The sequence below is a fragment of the Rhamphochromis sp. 'chilingali' genome (assembly GCF_963969265.1).
Source record: "Rhamphochromis sp. 'chilingali' genome assembly, chromosome: 4".
Classification (NCBI taxonomy): domain Eukaryota; kingdom Metazoa; phylum Chordata; class Actinopteri; order Cichliformes; family Cichlidae; genus Rhamphochromis; species Rhamphochromis sp. 'chilingali'.
In genome coordinates, this window is record NC_137948.1 from 15,369,108 (window position 1) to 15,389,301 (window position 20,194).

The 20,194-nt window shown below is 42.0% G+C and overlaps 1 protein-coding gene across 2 annotated transcripts in view; it reads right to left on the minus strand.

Moving 5' to 3' along the window:
- The window catches only part of prr36a (proline rich 36a), a 28,467-nt gene that overhangs the window by 3,486 nt on the left and 4,787 nt on the right, over window positions 1-20,194 (minus strand). The window contains exons 2-5 of one of the 2 annotated variants that reach the window (XM_080879805.1): window positions 10,247-10,942; window positions 10,007-10,097; window positions 3,508-3,689; window positions 583-3,201 (exon numbers count right to left, since the gene is read on the minus strand). In XM_080879805.1, coding sequence (XP_080735931.1) covers window positions 583-3,201; window positions 3,508-3,689; window positions 10,007-10,097; window positions 10,247-10,832 — 3,478 coding nt within the window. In that variant the 5' untranslated portion in view covers window positions 10,833-10,942. Of the gene's footprint in view, window positions 1-582; window positions 3,202-3,507; window positions 3,690-10,006; window positions 10,098-10,246; window positions 10,946-20,194 lie in introns of both variants that reach the window. The other variant, XM_080879804.1, reaches the window with a different exon arrangement.

Below are 20,194 nucleotides of genomic sequence, written 5' to 3' on the forward strand. Positions count from 1 at the left end.
GATGGACGAACAAAAGAAAAAAAGGACAGGGTACAATTTAAAGTGCAAGAAGATTAAGCCTGTGTAATGTAGGAGAGCAAACTCAAACATGAACATACAATCAGAATCTCATGATTAGCCATTAGCTTCTTAGTTCAGTAAAATGCAACAGGATAAATACACATGGAAACATCATTCCACATTTTTTTTGTTATGTTTCCGTCGTTAAGAGCTGTAAACAGACAAGTCACATCCATGCCAGTTCAGGGCAGCCACAAAATTCTGTGTTGAACAGAAACCAAAACCCAGGCACGCTCACACATTACATGGAAATAGACATAGCTATTGCACATACAGGAATTGAAGCCATATGCTCTAAATGGAAATTTAATATCAGGTTGAAGTGCCATGGTTGTCCTGTTTTTGCTCTCCGTTTCTTTTTTCCTTTTTTTGGGAGTTTAACTTTGATTACATCCACACCCAAAGATTGCAGATCAAACAACAAGAAATCTAACTGATATTAAGGGGAGACTGGTCTACAGGGCCAAAAGGAGGACAGGGTCATGATTTGGGCTGTTAGGGAGATGATGAACTATACGTTACCTGCAAAAGAGTCCTCAGTTTTATCACACACAGCAGAATAGTATGGAGGCTGGGCATCATCCAGGTTTTCCTCTGGTTGCTGTAAACGGTGAGTGGATGAACGATCTGGCGCTTCATCTGACCCCGGCGCTTCCTCTCTGACATGTTGAGCCGACTCTCCTTCCTGCTTCCCACACTCTATGTACTGCTGCTCTGCGAGACACGGCTGTGGGATCAAACAGGACTCCTTGGCTTCCTCGGGCAGCTCCTCCAAGGAGAAAATACCAGGGCTTTTGATACAGTTCTCCCCTGTGGACTGAGCGTTGGAGTTTGAAGTTGTGGTGATTGTGTCAAAGCCATAGGATGCCAGTGAAGTAGCCGAGGGTGGAGTGGTGTCTTCCCCTGCACGGCCCTCTGTCTCCGTCTCAGCCTCCTCTCCCTCTTCCACAGTGGACAGGCAGCGCTGGGCTGAAGGCTGGCTGTCAAAGGTTATGTTGGAGACTAGTGGCGTCTCCAAGGAATCATCCAGCTGAGCTTCTCCTTCCGTGTCACTGGCCTCATCTTCTGTTACTGAGGATGAGGACGGGTTGGAGGTTGGGGCAGTTGCAGGGCCTCCCAAAACTTCATCAGCAGGGAGGGTCTCTGGCTCAGTTTCTTCCTCATCTCCTCCCTCCAGATCAGGCTGTGGAGAAAGCACTGGGGTTTGTGAACTTTGTGGCTGGAGCTTTACGTCTCGGTTATAGTCCCCCAGTTCCTCAGGTGTGCTGGTCTCACTGCTAACGGTGCTTGACAGAGACATTCCAGGTGCAGAGAGGGGGGGTGGGTGCGCAGTCTGCATTGGAGCTGTATTGGTCTGATCAAAGTACATTTGGCCCTCTAGATTTTGTGGCTCCTCTTTGATAGACAAATGATGGGGAACTTCTAAGCTTTCATGAACAAAAAGGGCAGATCCCATTTCCAGCCAGGCATGAGCTGAGGTCTGCGTTGGGGTCTCAGAATCTGCTCGCAAAGGGTCTGCTAAAGGGCTTGCTGCAGCTGCTCCCACCAGCTCAGGATCAAGAACCCGCTGTTGCTGTTGCTGTTGATGTTCTGCCCAGGGATCTGCAAAAGGGTTTAGCTGTTCCCACTGAGCAGCTGGTGCAGCAGGCAGCAGAGGCGGCGGAGGTGGTGGTTGGGCCACCCTGTTCAAGTTGTCCAGCCTTTCATCCTCAGCAAAGTCATCCTCATCTGCATTCCCGTAGCTTTCTAACCCACTTTCAGTCACCCCCTCACTCGCCATCTCCACATCATCGTCTTCCTCCTCTTCTACATCATTGTCATGCCTGGGTCTTGGCGGTTCATCTGCCCGCTCGGAGCCTACATCCATGTCAATCACCCGATCATTCTCGTCCTCATCGTCATCTTCGTCTTCATCAAAATCATTAACTGGTATGTCAGGAACCTTCTCAAAGTCAGGAGAACCTGCTGAGGCTCCTTCCATGTCAATGGCTCCTTTGAGACTACCATCTCCCAGATCATCAGTGCTTTCTGTGCCCTCCAGGACACCAGGGGCGCTCAGTTCAGATGCACCCTGCTGACTGCCGCTCACCTCCTCAGAGTCCAGCTCAGAGAGCAAGGCACCACCGGCTCTCCAAGCAGACCCCCCAACTAGTCCAGCTGACCCAGGGCGGGACTCCTCTGTGGGCTGTGTGGTTCCACTCATTTCAGACACAGAAACCAGCTGGCTTCCCTCCCTCTCCTCTTCATCTTCTTCCTCATTTAGATTGGCCGGAGGGACTATCTGAGGGACAGCATTTGCCGCTGCTGGAAGGACTGCAGATGCAGAGGAGGCCTGGTCTGTTAACAAGTCAACATTCGCTTCTGACAAGTCTGGAGTTGAGGCCTCGGGTGATAATGAAGGCATGACTGACGAAGGGGTTGGCTCCTGTGCTGTTGTTGTTAAGGGAGCACTGCCTTCAACTTCTTTTTTGAGCAGAGACTTCTCTGGTAAGGTTGTCTCAGAACACGGTGGAGGAGAGTGAGCCACTTCTTGGCTTTGAGGGGCCTCTTGAGGTGCCATCTCTGCAGTGGTCTCCTGAGGCAAAGCTGGGGCAGGCACCTCCTCTGGTGCAGCAAAGGATGACTCTTGTGGTAAGGCTGCTTTGGCCTCTGCTTGCGTTTCAGTTAGCACAGCTGCTGCTGCAGTACCAGCTGCAACTGCAGCTGCAGTAGCGGCTACTGCAGCTGCTGCGTTACTCTCTGACGCTTCAGCAGATGTGGTAGTGTTTGAAACGTCTTTCTTCTTGGTGGCAGAGAATGGTGGGACAGTCTGAGTGGGTTTGGGTACACGTTTTGTTTTAGAGGGCATGTCGTTTGCCGCTTTGTTGGCTGGAGAGGAAGGTGGCGTTTGGCCAAAGGGTGGTCTGCTAGTGGCAAGTGATCGTTGAGAAGCGACGGGTTTCTTTGTGAGGGCATGTTTTGCAGGCTGTGTTGGTTTGAACTGTGATGCCTTTGAGTCCACTGGCTTTGTCGTGGATGATTTAGATGTAGTGCTCACCTTTACGGTGGCCACAGGTTTAAAGGGTTCGGGTTTTTTGGTAGTAGCAGCTGCAGCTGTTGTGGGTTTCTTGACTGGTGTAGTAAGTGGTGGTCGAGTGACATCTGGTGAGAAGATAAATAAAAATTAATAAAACATAAATTCATACACTCCTACTGGTTGATCATCATGCAGCTGATGTATGAGTAGTCAAATGCAGGTAGCTGACTATTTTAATTTGAGTACAAAGTGCTAAAGTAGAAACAAATACAAGGCATTTCTATTCCAAAGATTCACACAAACATTTTTTCACTAATATCTAAAAACATATGCTGAGACTTACTACAGATATTAAATCTGACCATTATATAGGTCTCCGATATACAGAGTCAAATTGGACTTTGCTTCAGAAGAGTATCTTGTCTTCTCACCTTTCTTAGCAGCAGCTGCTGCTGGTGGTTTAGGCTGTGCTGATGTGGTCCTGCCAGTAGATGGGGCTGTATTAACTCTGGAAACAGTTTTGGCAGTTGCAGCGGTGGAGAGCTTGGTTGTAGCTGTGGGAGGCCTGGATGTAGCAGACGTAGGTCTAGAAGTTGAGAGACCTGGAGAAGGCCTGCAGGCAGAGAAAAACAATGAAGGGTGAAAAAAAAAAAAAAAAAAAAACCCTAAACACACAGCTTTATTGTGTGGTTCATTCATTTTGTTAACAAAAGTCCAAGCATGAAATCAAAGACTCCACCTCTGTATGCATTTACGAGCATAAATAAATGATCAACTACACATAAGCCACAAAGGTAATTTCAACAATGGGAATCCATTAACAGCACCTTTCATCTACAGCCACGTAATAATGCCTTCTTCACCACCCCCCCCCCCCAAAAAATAACCAAAAAATATAAATCCCCAACCAACTGAAGATTAAAGCACAGTGAGAAGAGAAATGGGAACTAATAGCCATAAAAGGCCCAAAGAACATTTTACAGTCTCTTCTTCACCAAGGTCCTGATTTGCTACTCAGTCTGGAGTTCTCATGAGACACTGCAGTGATCTACTAACTCACACCAACTGCAACTACAAAAACTCATACTATTGCCACACACCTCACCTTTTACTGCTTCCCTAGTAAGTCCTTCACAGTATATCTGCCTCCGCACGTCGTTTACACTATGCCTACAACAGAGTCTCATATTACATTATAGACACTTTCATACATGAGCTTCTGACAGCTTCAAGTCTCAATTATTTCCAGTTTTTCTTCCTCACATGTGACACGCAGCAGGAAATATTTTGCTTCAGATGAATACACACTACTGGAAATACTAATGAGAAAGGACGTTGTGTGGACAGTGTGGAGAAAGAAGTACATGCCGCCTATTCAGTAGCTATGAATGCACCAGACTATAAGCAGGAGCACACTGAAGCAATCAACAGCCTTTGTGCATCAGACATTAGGCAGTCTTTAGCCTGCAAGCTCCAAGACAAAGACTGTAAAAGATTCCAGGTTTGAACAGTGAACCCAGTACATAAATGCTTTAAACATGCTTAATTTTAGCAGGTGGCGAAGGTAATTTCACTGACTAATAATTTGTCATAGGTGTTGTCAATTTTATTTATATTTTTTATTTTTAATTAAATGGAGTCGACCACCTGGGCTGTCGTACACTACTTCTTTAACTGACCTACAAGTAAAGAGAGCTGGTTAAATGAGCAAGTTGCAGCTGCAGGCAGGTCCAGCACTCATTGAACAAACATTGAACAAACAATGCAAAATCTCAGCCTGTAAAAAATTCACATGCAAACCATTTTTCTAACAAAGACGGACTAGTTTTTCCTTCAGGAACTACGAGGACTCTTCACAAGCACAAAAATCTTCCTTGCGTCTTCCTCTTTTTGACCTGGCCTGCTGATTTGGTAGCTGATACAGACATGAACAGGAGAATGCACAATAATGTTGATGCCTTTCAGTTGGGTTGCATGCTTCTCCCACATTACAATAACCATTACAATGGCCATCTGTTTTCCTAGAGATCAGACAGCCACTGTACAGACATAGCTAAGGGATGTTGTAATTGGCTGCTATCAGACAGATGATTTGGATCGTAATGTAAAGGGCAGCCCAAACACAGCAAATTGTGCCATACATTGAGATAATATCAGCCCAGACTTAAGTTTGGGTACTGATAAAAAGCAGGAAAAAAAACAAAAAAAACAAACAAAAAACACACCACTATGAAAAAAATTACTGAAGTCGTTTCCTATCCAATACTGCATCCAAGCAAAATATAACCTGAAAGCACCACCCAATTACAAGAGGAATCAAGGTGGACAAAATTGAGTTAATGACTTTATCTACAGGGGGAGCGAGTGAGAGAGAAAAGACAGTAAAGTGATGGGCATAGAGAGTAGCAGGAGTTCACAGACATAACCTCAAACAACCCTGCTCTGCCTTCCACTGTTTTATAGCAAGTCACAACTCATCAATTTTGATCCAGAGAACCAGCGCAAAGAGGAAAAGACAGTCCCCATTAATGCCTTCACACATGGTCTATGGGTGGTGGCTGGTGGTTCTGCTGTTGATGTAATAGTACAGATTACATTTCCTGCCAACAGAGGCCTGAAATCAATACAAACCACAGTCCAAAGAGATGAGAGGCTCTGAACAGCCATCCATGTGATGTTAATGTCCTAACATGAGGTCATCAGAAAGCCAAAGGTCGACAAAGGAGGGGAGTCACTGATAACTAATGGGCTTTCCGTGCCATGCAGTCATATTAATATTTAGAGCAGATGCCGTAATATGCCCATGCCATTAATGCACTGAGCATCTGCAACATCTGTTTTGCCAAAACTGGAAGTGTAAACATGAGCTTGAGGGGCTTTTGGAAGCCACACCTACTCCATCTACAACCCCCTTTCCTACATCTAGTAAGTCAGTGTTGTTTTTTGTTGCACTTTGCTTTATTGAATTTGACACATTTATATAATACACCAGAATATTCAACAAAATAAAAAGTATATCCATTATACTTTAATCAAATCAGTTTATCCTTAAAAAAAAATAAGACATTTTTATTTTACTGATCTACTGGACAGATTGTAGTTTAATTATACAATCTTTTGTCTTTGCCCCCCCCCCCCCACAGTCCCTTTCCACTCACATCACTTCAAATGGTGTAGAGTGAGATGGATAGCTCCTGCAGTACCTTGTTTGGTTTGTAGCCTGTCCAAAACTAGCTGATTTACTCCTTCCACAGAGGCACACACATTCCTAAGGCTTGTATGGACTTTGTTATCTCCTTGACAATAAAGAGTCAAGGCATGAATCAACTCAGTGCAGTCTGGAGCCTAGCGGTAGCTGTGCAGCCAGTTTTTGGCTCTAATGCTCTAGGCACCCACTGTCAGTGTGACAGATGCCATGGGTCTTTCCTGTTGGAGTAATCCTGCTCCCTGCCAACACTGTTGGTGAGAAATGACTGTTTCATCCCTAAAGGGATAATGCAAAAAAAAAAATAAAAAAAAAAATAAAATAAAATTTGAATGCATTTTCGATTGCAATTTTGCTTTTAGCATCCCAAGTCTACATATCCAGGAGAACTGCCCACCAGCAATTCTGTCCATTTCCCATGGTGACCCTTTGAATATTAATCATCTTATAGACTGTTCAGGAACATGACATGGGCTGCATTTTATTGTGCATGCAGGTAAATGATACATTAGTTTGAATTTTAGATGGATGTGGAAGTTTTAAGGAGGACTTAAGGAGTTCCTGGCCAAATTCCCAGCACTGTGCATGTACAGAAGGCAGGGGGAAAAGGGATGAAGAGGCAGAGAAGAGAGAAGGGAAGAGGGGGTGGGGTGGACAAGAACGGATTGCTCAGTCAGTGCAAGGACACCACAGCCCATCATTGGAGGAGAGTGGACCAAAGCAAATGTCAGATCTGACAGCATTTGGCTTCTACTCCAGTTATTAATCTTAATCTGCTTCAGAGGACTGGAGGATGTCTCTGTCCCAGTGATGTTGTGTCTGTTACATGGTGTAGCTAAGAAACCCTGAAATAAATAAAACATTCCTGACTTCACTGTTCATGAGTGTTCACAGACCCAGCACTGCTGATCAATCAGATTTTATTCCCCACTGTTCCCAGGCACCAATTCCATTTTTTAAAAGCTCATAAGTCTAACACAATCTTCAAATCCTATGTACCCTTCATTCACTTTCTCCATTGGTAAAATTATTTTTTAAATGATTTATTACTTTAAGTCACTTCTCCTGTTGGGAGAGAAAGAGGTTAGTCTCAGGCAGTGTGCTGCTACTCAAGTCCACATGAAATATTTACATGTACGAAATTGTCAATATGGCTTCCTCCTGCAGGATAGTTTGGCTAACAATAACTACTGTTTTCATAGCAGTATAATAATACAGTACACAAAGCAGAGCTGAAATTACAAGCAACAGGAGATCCCTTTTGTGCAGGTCTTCCCCCACCACCATTAAAGCCTGTTGTATGCATTTCTATCAAAGATTGGAGCAATAAAGAAGAATACTGCTGAATAGTGTGAACCAGAAATCATCTTTAAAGAAAAAAATAAAAAGATACAAATTTGGGGAAAATGCTTTATACATTATTAAATAGTAGGACGATTTCTAAACGCAGTCAGTTTCTCAGTCAGGAGCCATTTAAAGTTTAAACAATCATAATACTGTACAGTCACAGGGTAAACTGATTTCAGTGAATTTAAGTAACTATTATTCTGACCAGAACCGGCAGCAGGAACTCATGTGCCGCTACACAAAATATGGACTACAGTTTACATGCAGAGCTTAAGAAAAACAAATTTGTGTCTGTTCTCAAAGAAATTTGTGTCTGGCTGAAGAATTCACTTGAAAGGAGGCTGATTATTGCTCACACATACTCTTCGTGCATGCATGTGTAGAATCCAGTTGTGTGGATAACACTGTCTGCATCCTATTAATGTATAAATTAATGCATAACACAAAAATATAAACCCAAAAAGTTGTCATAATGCCGAGCCCTATTCAAGGCTTAGGACTAATGCACGTCATGTCTCGCTGATGTTTGTGCCCGACTCTAACAGAGGGCTAGTACAAACACCAAGGGAAATGCACACCACCACTAATGTCCCTACACATTGGATTTGACACGCTACTGACTTTACCGTGTCACCCCCCTCATCCAAAAAAAAAAAAAAAAAAGAGAAAAAAAAAAGCCACCTGCTGCCGTTCTCCTGAAAGCAGAGTGCCTGATGCCAAGTCCCAGGAAACCAGCCAGGAAACAATCACATAAGGATGATGCAGCAGTGTAATCAGACTCTGACACTTGAAATGGCTCATCTAATTAATTCAGAGGATCTGCTTCTTCATGTACACACCCTACCACACTTGTACAGAGTAACAGAAAATAGTTCCAGCTATCTGGACAGACCACCTGGTGCCGCTTTGGATTTTTTTTCCTTTTATAAAATGATCTTGGCCACTGGTTGGAAAAAAAAAGAGAGAAAAAAGAAAAAAAAAAAAAAGCGAAGATGAATAGCTGATTAACCAAAAACCACATCATCTTCTCTCTGGTCTGGGAGTTTTAACCATTTCTCCTTTTTATATCATTGTAAAACAAATATCACTGAGTTTTTAGACCTGTGATCTTAGATGGATTCAGCCACCGCATCGTTTGGAATAGTAATGCAAGGAGGAATCCACTGATTAAAAACACAGACAACACAGAGTATTAATAACTTAAATATATCTCAGCAGCTAAAGCTTAATGAACTTCTGAGATTAAGGGAAACTGAAAATATGATTTAACAAAAAAAAAAAAAAACAACAACAACAAAAAAAAAAACAAAAACATCTCTGAGCAAGTAATAAAATGATTTTGCATTATTCCTTTCCATCCTCAAGCCTAGTACAAATTTTTGCACCAGTTTCACAAATGGTACTGAAACTAGTTAGAGTTTATAAACAGGTATCTACAGCATGATAGTTACTTTCAGCCAAATAAGAACATAATGGGTCTTTGTTGCTTAAAGGAATGACAATGCAGCACATTATTCCTTTATTCAATAAGAGGGCATTAAGAGGAAAGGCAAGGGGAGATCAAATCTAATAAAGCCTCTCCATACAGAACATCACATCCTGTAGAAAGATGCTGGATTGGTCTATTATGTCCAATTCTTTGTGAAGTATAACAAAAGAACTCTTCATTTGTGGATGTCTCACAAAATCAAAAACTTTGCAATGACTCGTTTCTCATGCTTGGGCTTTCAGGTAGCAATCGTTCTACACAGTACATAATAAATGCATAACAAAAGCTTACTAGTGGAAGTGACAGCAGTGACTGGGTCAACTGCTAAATTCTACAGCACACAAAAGGATCATTCGTGCTTTGTTTAGTCCAACTAGAGCGCTCTATCCAAACCACCAACCCAGTATGAGAAGGGATTATGATCCAAGTCAACAGCTCTCTGCCCTGGGGAGGTGGGTCTGGTTTCTGCCAGGGGGGGTCTGCCCATGACAAAGCAGTAGTTCTTCAGTATCACTGGTTCTGTTAAGGCCCTCTGTTTCAGGTTATTTCTGCTAACATGACTCACACACTTTAAGTGAAATTTGACTCAATAATGGCCCAAAGACCACAATGAGCATCGTTCTTCACTGCTCCTTTTCAGGGCATTGAGATAAAGTCATCCTCTCATCCAGTTTGAAAGGGGATTACAAAACTCTCATGTCAGAGGGAGATCAGAGAAAAGGAAGACATGTATGAAAGAAACAGAAGAGGATGGAGGAAGTAAGAGAGGGGTATCTGTTAGCACACCACTGATAAAATAAAGGGGCTTTCCACCCACATTTTCACAGACTGTGCTACTAGACTTATAAACTGGGAACAGGTTCCAGCAGTTTACGACAGAAAGCCATACCTTGTGGTTTTTGATGCAGCAGGACCAGCAGCTTTAGCTGTGGTCAAAGCACTGGTTTTTGGAGCAGTAGAAGGGGCTCTGCTGGCAACAGCTAAAAAAAAAAAAAAAACAAACAAAAAAAACAAACAAACAGAAAAGACAATGAGACGACAGAGAAATCAGAACAAGACAGTTTATTCATCATACCTTATTTAGAGGACTGTGTTGAACCTTAAGCTGTCACAGCTCCTTAAGACTCACCTGTAGTTTTGGGTTTAGCTCCATTAACAGTCTCCGTTGCAAGTTTCTTCTTAGGTGTGCCATTCACTGATGGTTTGGTACCATTTGTTACTGTGGCAGCAGCCACAGAGGTAGTCCTGGCAAGTCCAGCAGACCTCTTGTCAGGCACTCTAGTTTGGTTATTGGCTGTTGTGGAAACTGCTGATGTACCCAGTGGTCTTTTGGGTATAGCTCCTGCTAACGAAGATGTTTTTACCGTAGATGTTGCTGCAGTCTTCTTGCCTGGAGCAGCAGAAACACCGGAGGCAGATCTGACATCATTCGCAGTGCGATTTGAGGCAGTACCAGGCCGTGAGCTGGAAGCCCCAGCAGAGGCCAAAAGCTTCGTTTGAGGCCCACCAGCTTTTGGTTTAACTTTGGCCTGCGCAGGCACTGGTTTGCCATTGGCCTTTGGAGCAGCTGTTAATGCAGTATCATTTGCTACATCATCTGCCTGTGATGGGGCTTGTTCAGTTATGTTTTCTTGTAATGAGGAAGGCTCTGTTACAGTAGCAGCTTCACCTTCACTGGGCTCTGTGGTTTCCATGCTAACCCCATCCGGTTTCATACCCTACTTCAGAAACGTGTGGATGCTGCTAGAGTTGATGCAGATATCTACGTCTACGGGCTCACACCTGTCCTGAACGGTCAGTTCCTCTTATCCTTAACAAGGACGTCCTGCTGAAAAAGAATACAAAAATGTGGGTTAACCTCCAAGCTCAGTTTTGACTGTACTTCAACTTAAAGCTGAATTAAACTATGCTGCAATATCATGGATTCACATGATAAATTATGTCCCTGTCAGCCAAAGGAAACGGTAGTTATGGTAAGGGGCCTCAGTGGAATTTGGGAGAGTTTAAGAAACACAGGAAGCAAGCAGCCTGAGATGCCAGCAAATATTCTCACTAAAAATCACCCTCCTCTAGAGTGACTACTCCATCAACTAATGTGGCACAACCATGACAATAATGCATCAATAATGGCCAAGAATCTACTTAAACTAAAGGCAATTACCATTAAAATACCACAATAAAGAGAAAGTGAATTGCTTTAACTGTACGTTTTAGGGGAAAAAACCCAAAAAAAAAAAAACCCAAAAAAAAAAAAAAAAACAAAAAAACACAAACACCACACCACTGCTCCAAATTGCTTCCAGCAGCTTAAAACTCAGAGGAAAAAAAAAAAAAAAAAAAAAAAAAAAAAATCTGTGGTTTGGAGAGCTGAAAACCAGGAGAGGTTTTCCTAGTTGAGAGCCCACAGGCGATGAGACGGTGGGAAACGAGCATCAAATAACCCATTTGTTGTCGATAGTTTTGTGTTGAACAGATGCAGTGTAATACAAATATCATCCTATGACTGTTTAACAGTTTTAGTGCAATGGCAAAAATGCAGACAGAAATTGTGGAAAATCAGAACTTGACATTAATTATAAAAGAAGCTGTGGTGAAGAAGTGACGAAAACAAAGCCCGAGGGGCAATCTGGAGATTGCGTGCTAGTCGAGTCGCAGATCTTTAGCTTATTAACCATCAAACTGGAATTTATATTGCTATGACGGGACAAAGCTGTTCCCAGATGCTTAATGGATTTATCCCCTCCCTCAATCATCCCTTTTACCCACAGGCCCCGTGTCTTTGCCCTTTTGACCACAGAGCCCTCTACCAACCCCCTCCTAAACACTCATCTCCTGGTTTTCTATAGCCCCCCCACCCACCCCCTTCTCTACTTCCCCTGCATTTAGATCTAGAACCAGTCAATTGCTATACAGATGGATGATCTAGCAAGCAGAAGTCCTGCATGGTACAGCAAACAAACTGGGCAAATGAATAAAGATGGACAGGAAACCCCCCCAGCAAATATCTTCTAGAAAATGGTCAAGTAGTTAAATTAGGTAAACCAAGAGAGCAAAGCTGCTTTTCCACTATAGAAACTTAATGACCTGCATTTTATGGCAAATGCACTCTCCTCTACTCTAAATATTTGTAAAAGTCCTAAACCCCTACCGATAAGCAAAAACATCTGACATAAACTAACAGTTCCAAGGAGCAAGAGTTTCCACAGACATCAGATTACTCAGTGCATTTATAAAGCCACACTGTGTACAACAGCATGCACTACAGTAACTTTTTTTTTCCCCGTCATTTTTTCAGAGATCCCAGACTTTTTCCTCCCACAGCAAGAAGGTTAAATATTTACTTTTCGATATCAAGTCTTAACAATAACTACTGATTCATGCCTCTAAATGCAAATTTATCATGGACTATTGGTTGGAAATTCTGGAGGAACTTGTTTGACTAGTCTGTTTAGAGTTTTTGGTGTCTTTAAACCAAACTAAACTCCCCACCACAACCCCCAAAGCTGCCGATAAAAGCTACAGAGTCCTTTTCTGTGTTACTTTTAAATAACTGACCCAACCCATTTGCTTTGCTAACTTCAGATTTTACGGTTGTTTCAATCTACTCCATATGTTTCCTTCTCTGATTCTTGTGGCTAAAAATCTCACAAAGTAAGCAAAGTTGGGAGAGAGCAGTGCACCGAATGTAATTTTGTGTCATCTCATGGAAAACATCAAGCTTCACATGAGGATTAATTAGCCAAATGTGCAAAGCTCTTAGAATAGTGGTATGCAAATTAAATACCAAATTAAGTTTGTTTTCACATCCCCCTCACCACTTCTCAGCCATTTTAATATATTTGCACTGACATTTATTGGGGTGTAGCTCTTGGAGGAGACATTCTGGTTATTCTTCTCAATAAACTTTACCCAGATTACTCAGACAGTACTGTACTTGGCATAGTTTTGCCAGTCAAGCTACTAATGCTAGGAGCTTAGCAAACAGAAGCTCAAAGCACATTCCTTCTGAGATGGTGACCCTGTTTCGGGCAACGTCTTGATGCATGCTCAATCATCCAGGTAAGTAAATCTCCAAAAGTTGATTCTGTTCATCTGGACGTAGCGTTTTGTGGGAGAAACGTTTCGTCACTCATCCAAGTGACTTCTTCAGTCTCAGCTGTATGAACAGTACATTTGTTTCAGTCATTATGCAAATGTACTGTTTATAAGATTGGTGAAACCTGCAGCCAGCTGAGCCTGAAGGAGTCACTTGGATGAGTGACGAAGCGTTTCTCCCACAAAACGCTACGTCCAGATGAACAGAATCAACTTTTGGGCAAGTAAAAGGCATCATCTGTGACCAGCTGACTCTTTGTGACGTAGCACAGATGGGAAGCGAAAAGATATACAAACTCCCAGCCGCACGGTCGTGCAGAGATAAGCGATGTCTTACGGCGAGGTTGCTCTGCAGAGCAACTTTTGGCCAATTCTGCTCTTTAAATTCATTATTTTTTTATTTAGAACTGAAGATTTTGTGTTCGAAATTCAGTTCACTGAAGAGCCATAATCCTCATGAGTGCAGCGTACCCTTTTCTAGTCAACATCACTCAATATGCCTGACATCTAGTACATTTTGCAGATTTTGTGATGAAAGCAAATGCCTGAAGGCTAACAGACTGCAGCAGTGCATTTGGCCAAAAGCAGGAGAGGAGAGTGTTATTTAATGCAGTCATTACTTTATTAGACTGTTAGAGGGAGTGTGTCTAGACAGAGCAAGAACTCTAGTCTTTGTGGCATTTACATTGCACTGCAATAGAAATATGTGTCATTACATTTTATTTCGGACTTCTGTCTTCAAGCAGTTTAATTGCATCTGTCGTAACCCATCTCTCAGTCTCGCCCTCTGCACATCCAGACGTTAGAAGTGGTGCCTGACAAAATGGGTCACTTTTAATACTGTGTTAATACAAGCACAGGGGGATTTAGCTGTGTTTAGAGCACGACAGAGGTTTGGGATGCATTGTGCAGACTGCTGAAGGTGATCTGTTGATAGAGATGCTGTCAACTGCAGATTTACACCAGACTGCTAATGATGTTGTAAATATGAAATATCAGAGACATAAATACACATGACAGACTGTATGCTTAGAAACTGTAGATAAATGGGAAAAAGCCAGTGAAGTAAAACAGGAAAATATTTCAGCTATTCAATGCACAGTTGTCCCCTACGCATTTCGTTGTAACTTAGTCTATGCGTCACACGGCCACGAGGATTGTGTCAATACATCTAATATTGTGCATTCTGGACTGCTAGCTGAAAAAGCAGTGTGTCAGACACTGGGCTATAAGACTTAGAACTGAACCCCACAGTTAAATCAAATTATTTAAGAAAAAGGATAAATCCATAATGCAAATGTGTTAGTGCTACATGAAACTGACCACATCAGTTTATTAAGGTTGAGCTTTTACTTTATGATCCATGTCGATGCTGCATCGTCTTCAAAGTGAAGAATAAAAGAAAGTTAAGGCCTAAAAGCTGCAGCAGTATCGAGTGCACATCCGCCCCATCCACATTCCAGCTCTGACTTCCTCAAGACTCCTTGGGGCTACGCAACGACAGCTGGCTGCGTGCATGTCCGTTTATGTGCATGAGATGAGTAACAGTGCAAGGGTCAAATGGAGAGTGATGAATGCGTGGGCTGTGTGTACATGCACAAAGATGCAGTGTATGAACGAGCAGAGGGTGCAGGTTCAAAGTGTGAGTGACATGAAAATATCCATTGCCATTAATGAGACAGCCAGAAAAAAGTGAAAACCAGAATTTGCTGGCCTGCCTACATTCCAGCAATTCCACAGGCACACTTGATTCATCGCTGCATTCTTACTACAGCCACACCTTCGGAGATTGTTTTTCAAGCAAACGGAAGCTGCCGTAGTGAATTTGACCGTTGTTTCAGGCCTGGGAGTGTTCAGCACTAGAGTGAAGTAGGGCCAAGTATACAAATGGGTTGACTGATCATTAACTTTCCTCTGGTGTGAGTTTGAGCAAGATGCATGTACGACACAGGAAAAAACACAGGCGGTATTCAGTTCAAGTGAGAGCTCAAATGAGTGTGTAAAAAGGGCAAACAGGAAGAGGGTGTTCGATTTCTGGCACTCAAATTACAAGAAAAACAAATCAAGACATTTAATGGTGTTTGGGGAAAGGCAGGGGTTTTCCTAACCTTGAGCTCAGGCTTCATCCTCATTAAAATAAAAATTAAAAAAATGAAGAAACCTACTCTCATTCACTCAATCCTACTGTACTCACCACTTCATAAACCTTTAGGATTTACAGAACGAGCCTTCAAACAAGAATCTAAAAGTAGGTAGGAAAACTGAGTCCAAGTAAACAGGGGCTGTGTGTGTGTAAATCCATGCTTCTCTTGACCATACAAGGTAGTAGTGGCGTTTCTGCTTCATCACCAAGTCAGTGTTTAGTTCACAGAGAATGAAAAGGAAACCAATTGGCTCTTGGAAAACAAACGTCTTAACAGTTCAGTCTCTGTGCATTAAGCCACTCTCCCCAATTACAAACCACTGGTGAGTCAATATACCTCCACATAATTTCCTGTCAAAATTTCTACATATCCAAGAAGGAAATTACTGCGACTTTCAGTAACAGGTATTGATTGGGTTCTTATTAGTCACTTTCGACCCAATCTGCATTTCAATAAGCAGGAAATGAGCTGTTTGGTAGTAGCTCTAGTTTTTAGTTTCTAGTCTAGTTCATTGGACCAAATTATGAGTTAGAAGACCATGGCTTCGTGCAGCTCAAGGAGTCCATATAAAGAGCAAAACGGAGATGTCATTTGCCACAATTCTCTCTTGAAACCACGGACTTTAAGATATATATGTGCTTTGTAAATCAGGGCTCGCAAAATCGCTAGCCCGACGTCCCGGAGCTAGCGATATCTCCGGTCGGGCGACCAAAATCTATCTCAGCCCTGCCCGTTGGGCTATATGATAACCCGACGGGCAGGGCTGAGATAGATTTTGGTCGCCCGACCGGAGATATCGCTAGCTCCGGGACGTCGGGCTAGCGATTTTGCGAGCCCTGTAAATGATAACCAACCATTAAAATATTAACTGTTGGCCTAGAAATCTGCTGTTAGATCCAGAAGCCACTGATCCACAGGCTAAGTCAGCAGACTGCCCAGTGGGTGTGTACAACCAGACCTGGTCTGGCTGAATGCACTTGCAAAGAGTAATTCACTATCTGGGCTTGATGGCACAGATAGTGGAAAATACATCCTGCTCCATGTTTTGTGAACAACCCTTCACTTGATCAAATTGATCCAAGATAATTAAATATTAAAAAAAGGTGACAGCTCGTACCAAGTTATAAATAATCAGTAAACAGGAAGTCAGTGAAGGATGGGGCAGCTTGTCAGCTACTATCGGGGGGCAGTGTAATACAGCGATTGGATTATTGACTTTATGTAGCTTTCCAGCAGTTACAAAGAGCTAGTGAGAAACTGTAGAAATTCCTTGCATCTGTCATAAATTAACTGTTAAGGCCAAAAATTTGCTATCGAAGACATTACCTCAAAGTGGATCTTTTGGGTGTGACCATTCGTGCATATTTTAAAGAAAAGGGTCCGTTATCTTATTTAACAGAATTCTATACATTTTCCACTCATTTCCACACTTCTGATAAACAAAACCTGTTACTTCACTAATCTTCCAAAACAGCGCAACTCAATTCATTACCTCCTTGAGACATTTTTTCCTGAGCTGTGACTTAACACAATTTCCTTGTTACCAGTCATAATGTTTTGTAACCCACATGACCTGTTCTACCACAAAAGGTAAGCCACAGGGGGGGGGGAAAAAAAAAAAAAAAAAAAAAAAAAAAAAAAGTTAGACTACATCCTCTCAAGTCTATCAATACAGATTCATGAAATGAAAAGCAAAAACATTACATTTTGCATTATCAATGGTTCCAATATGAACATCAATGAAATTCTCTTGAAGCATGTAAGGCAGCACTACCTACACATGCTCCTCACTCTTTGAAGAAAACCCATCAACACAACAAATGGCACTCAAGAACCTCGTTATCCGTTAACAAAGAACCACATTAACCTTGAGTGATCTTGCAGCTTAACTGGTTTCTTTTCTTCTGTCCAAATAACTGAACCATGTGCTGGTGTTGACAAGCCCTACATCACAGCACCCAAGACTGCATTTGTACTGATGAATGTTTATCCAGACCGTGCCAAGAAGTTGTCTATCGGTCTTCACCAAAACACTTGTCCAGAAACAAGTGTTTGGAGTACTTCAGCAAAACATTCTACACAGATACCAAAAAAAAAAAAAAAAAAAAAAAAAAAAAAAAGTGCTTACTGACAATAATCAATGTTCCTGGCAAAGAGAAAAAGAAAAACACTTTCATCACTAGAGTTGGACTAAATGTTAAGCATGCAGCTTAATCAATTCCATACAGGAGACTAACAGGTGCTAAGTGACTGTAAGCTCCTCAACACTGTCATTAGGAGCAGGTGGTTAAGTGAACCTACAAGTTAAATGGACTTAGCCAGCTAGCCCTTAAGGGAGTGGCAATAAAACAAGATGGACTCCCAGCTATTGGCAGTGATGTGGTCTAAAGGACTGCAGAGAAGTGGGCTGCAATCTGTTCCAAACCTGGGAGGGTTTTCAAAAGCAAAAGCCAGGCTTTCCTGCTGGCATAAGGACAACCTGACAATGGAACAAATAATAACAGCAATGAGGTAAAAATCTAAGTAGTGAGGAGAGGAATGGAAATATTTCTGTGCAATCGCATCTGATCTTCTTACATGTTCGTGTGCATAAATGAGTTTTACATCACAGTGCTATGAGGGGGGGGGACATTCAGACCCCATTGTGTGTACCTCACTCAGGCTTGGTGCTAAGGAGAATGGGGGGGTGGGTGCTCAGAGGATTAACTGGAACAGCGGGACAGAGGAGCAGCTGGCACTGAAACTTCACCTGTAAGATTAGGGACACTTGTGTGAAGCTACCCCATTCTTATATACTGAACACACAGTGAAGCAGTGAAGCATTCAAATCTGCCATCGGTCAACCCTTACCGCACCAAATGGTTACTTACATTTTATTGCTGGTTGGAGCTGCCCTGGCCCACGAGTTAAATATTACCTTTCAAAATAGCATAGTCTCTAATCTATTACCCCACTCAAAGCAGGGGTGCCGTAGTAATCAAACCGAGAAACGTGTGAGGCGTGACTTTAAAATTGGAAATCAAGGGGATCCGGGAGGAATTCAGTAGTGATGTGCGATACTACAGATTTCGATATCGAGCCGATACCAAGTAAATACAGGGCCAGTATTGCCATCATCAATACCAATACTACCTTGGGAGCAGTGTGTCATGACATTTGCAAATTCTGAATTTGTTTTAAAGACCACTAAATTGACAATAATTAGTTAACACAAAACCCTACAGCTTTCAGGATTGTTTTTGTTTTTTAAGGGGGTGTGGGCTGGAATCTAAATGTGCCTGTCTTTAAAGGACTTTATGTCAACTTCTGTTTAAATGTTCTATAGGTGATAAATAAATAATGTGACAGTCAACAAAAAAAGGTTCATGTTTGAGATACATTTCTTCATTTTTAATAACTAACTAAATAAACAAATAGTCAAAGGAGCTTGCAAAGAAAAGCGTCTGGACTTCAAGTTGCTTCAAGCAACTTAAAGAAGCAACTTAAAGAAGTCCAGACGCTTTTCTTTGCAAGCTCCTTTGACTACGATGACCTGGATGACTGAGAACCTTCACAGACATAAATAAACAAATAACACAATTCAGTAGGCTATATACTGAACTTAGAGGAGAGAAACAAAGTATCGATCCTTTCACACTAGTATAATCCACTACCAATTCCAGTGTTGGTATTGATACTGTCAATATTTGGATCAATCTGCCCAACTCTAGAATTTAGCCCCATAAGAAACACATAGATAAAAGACAAATGCAGTTAAATGTAGTCCAAGGGAGATTGAAGAAATATGCCATTATGTTACAGGCCTGTTACATTTTCCACAACTTCAATTCAAAACAAGAGCCAATTACGAGTTTCGATCGAAAATCGAGAATGGCTGGGCTGTAGAGAAACCAGAGATGACATCACTTTTGGCATATTAAATCAACTCAGTGGCTACTCCCTGTCCACCAGCCAACTGGTTATAGACAGGCGGATAGTCAATAACACTGAAGAGCCCGCAGCCAGATTAGTTACGATCTCTGTGACCGGGCCGGGTAAGGTGAGGACAGATGGATACCGATCCCACACCTTGCCTCCATGCTTCTGATAGCCACACCCCTGAACTGTCACACACATAACTAAATACACATTGGCAGACTTTCATGCACATGAAAGAGGCAAAGGATAATAAAAGATACACAGCCAATCCAAAACAAACACACATTTTATTGTTGTTGTGAACTTTGCTTCTTCTCTGGCAGTTATCTAGTTATCAATAGTTCTCAGTTTTCCTGTATGCAAAAAATAAATAAACTGTGGTACCCAACAAAGATGTTTTACCCTTTCTTAGGGAAATTACCAGGATAAATGAGACTAGCCAAAAACACAATATGAATATAATATTATTTAGAAGTGCAGGATTAATTCAAACATAAAATATATTTGTTTTTCATTGAAATGGTCACACATAAGAGTAAAATGGTAGACTTAAGGTAATACAGACCAACTTACATACACAGTCACCTCCTAAAGGCCGATTCAGAGCCAGGAAACTCAATTCGTGCTTTAGCGGACATGAAGGCTGCACGTGTCAAAGAGGGGACAAGCTCTGAGGCATCATATTACTCATACAATACAAAAACTAATCTAGTTAAAACCGTTGGCATTTAGCCACACACAAACACAGGACTCATTGTTTACAGTTCTCTCATTACCTGTTCTTTGTAATGCTACAACACAAATACACCCTATAATATAAATACACCCTATAAATGTATTTTTAAAACATCTTTAAAAACCATTTTGCTGTATTCTACAACCACAAAATATCTGGCTTTAGGAAGGCATTCAAGGCTACC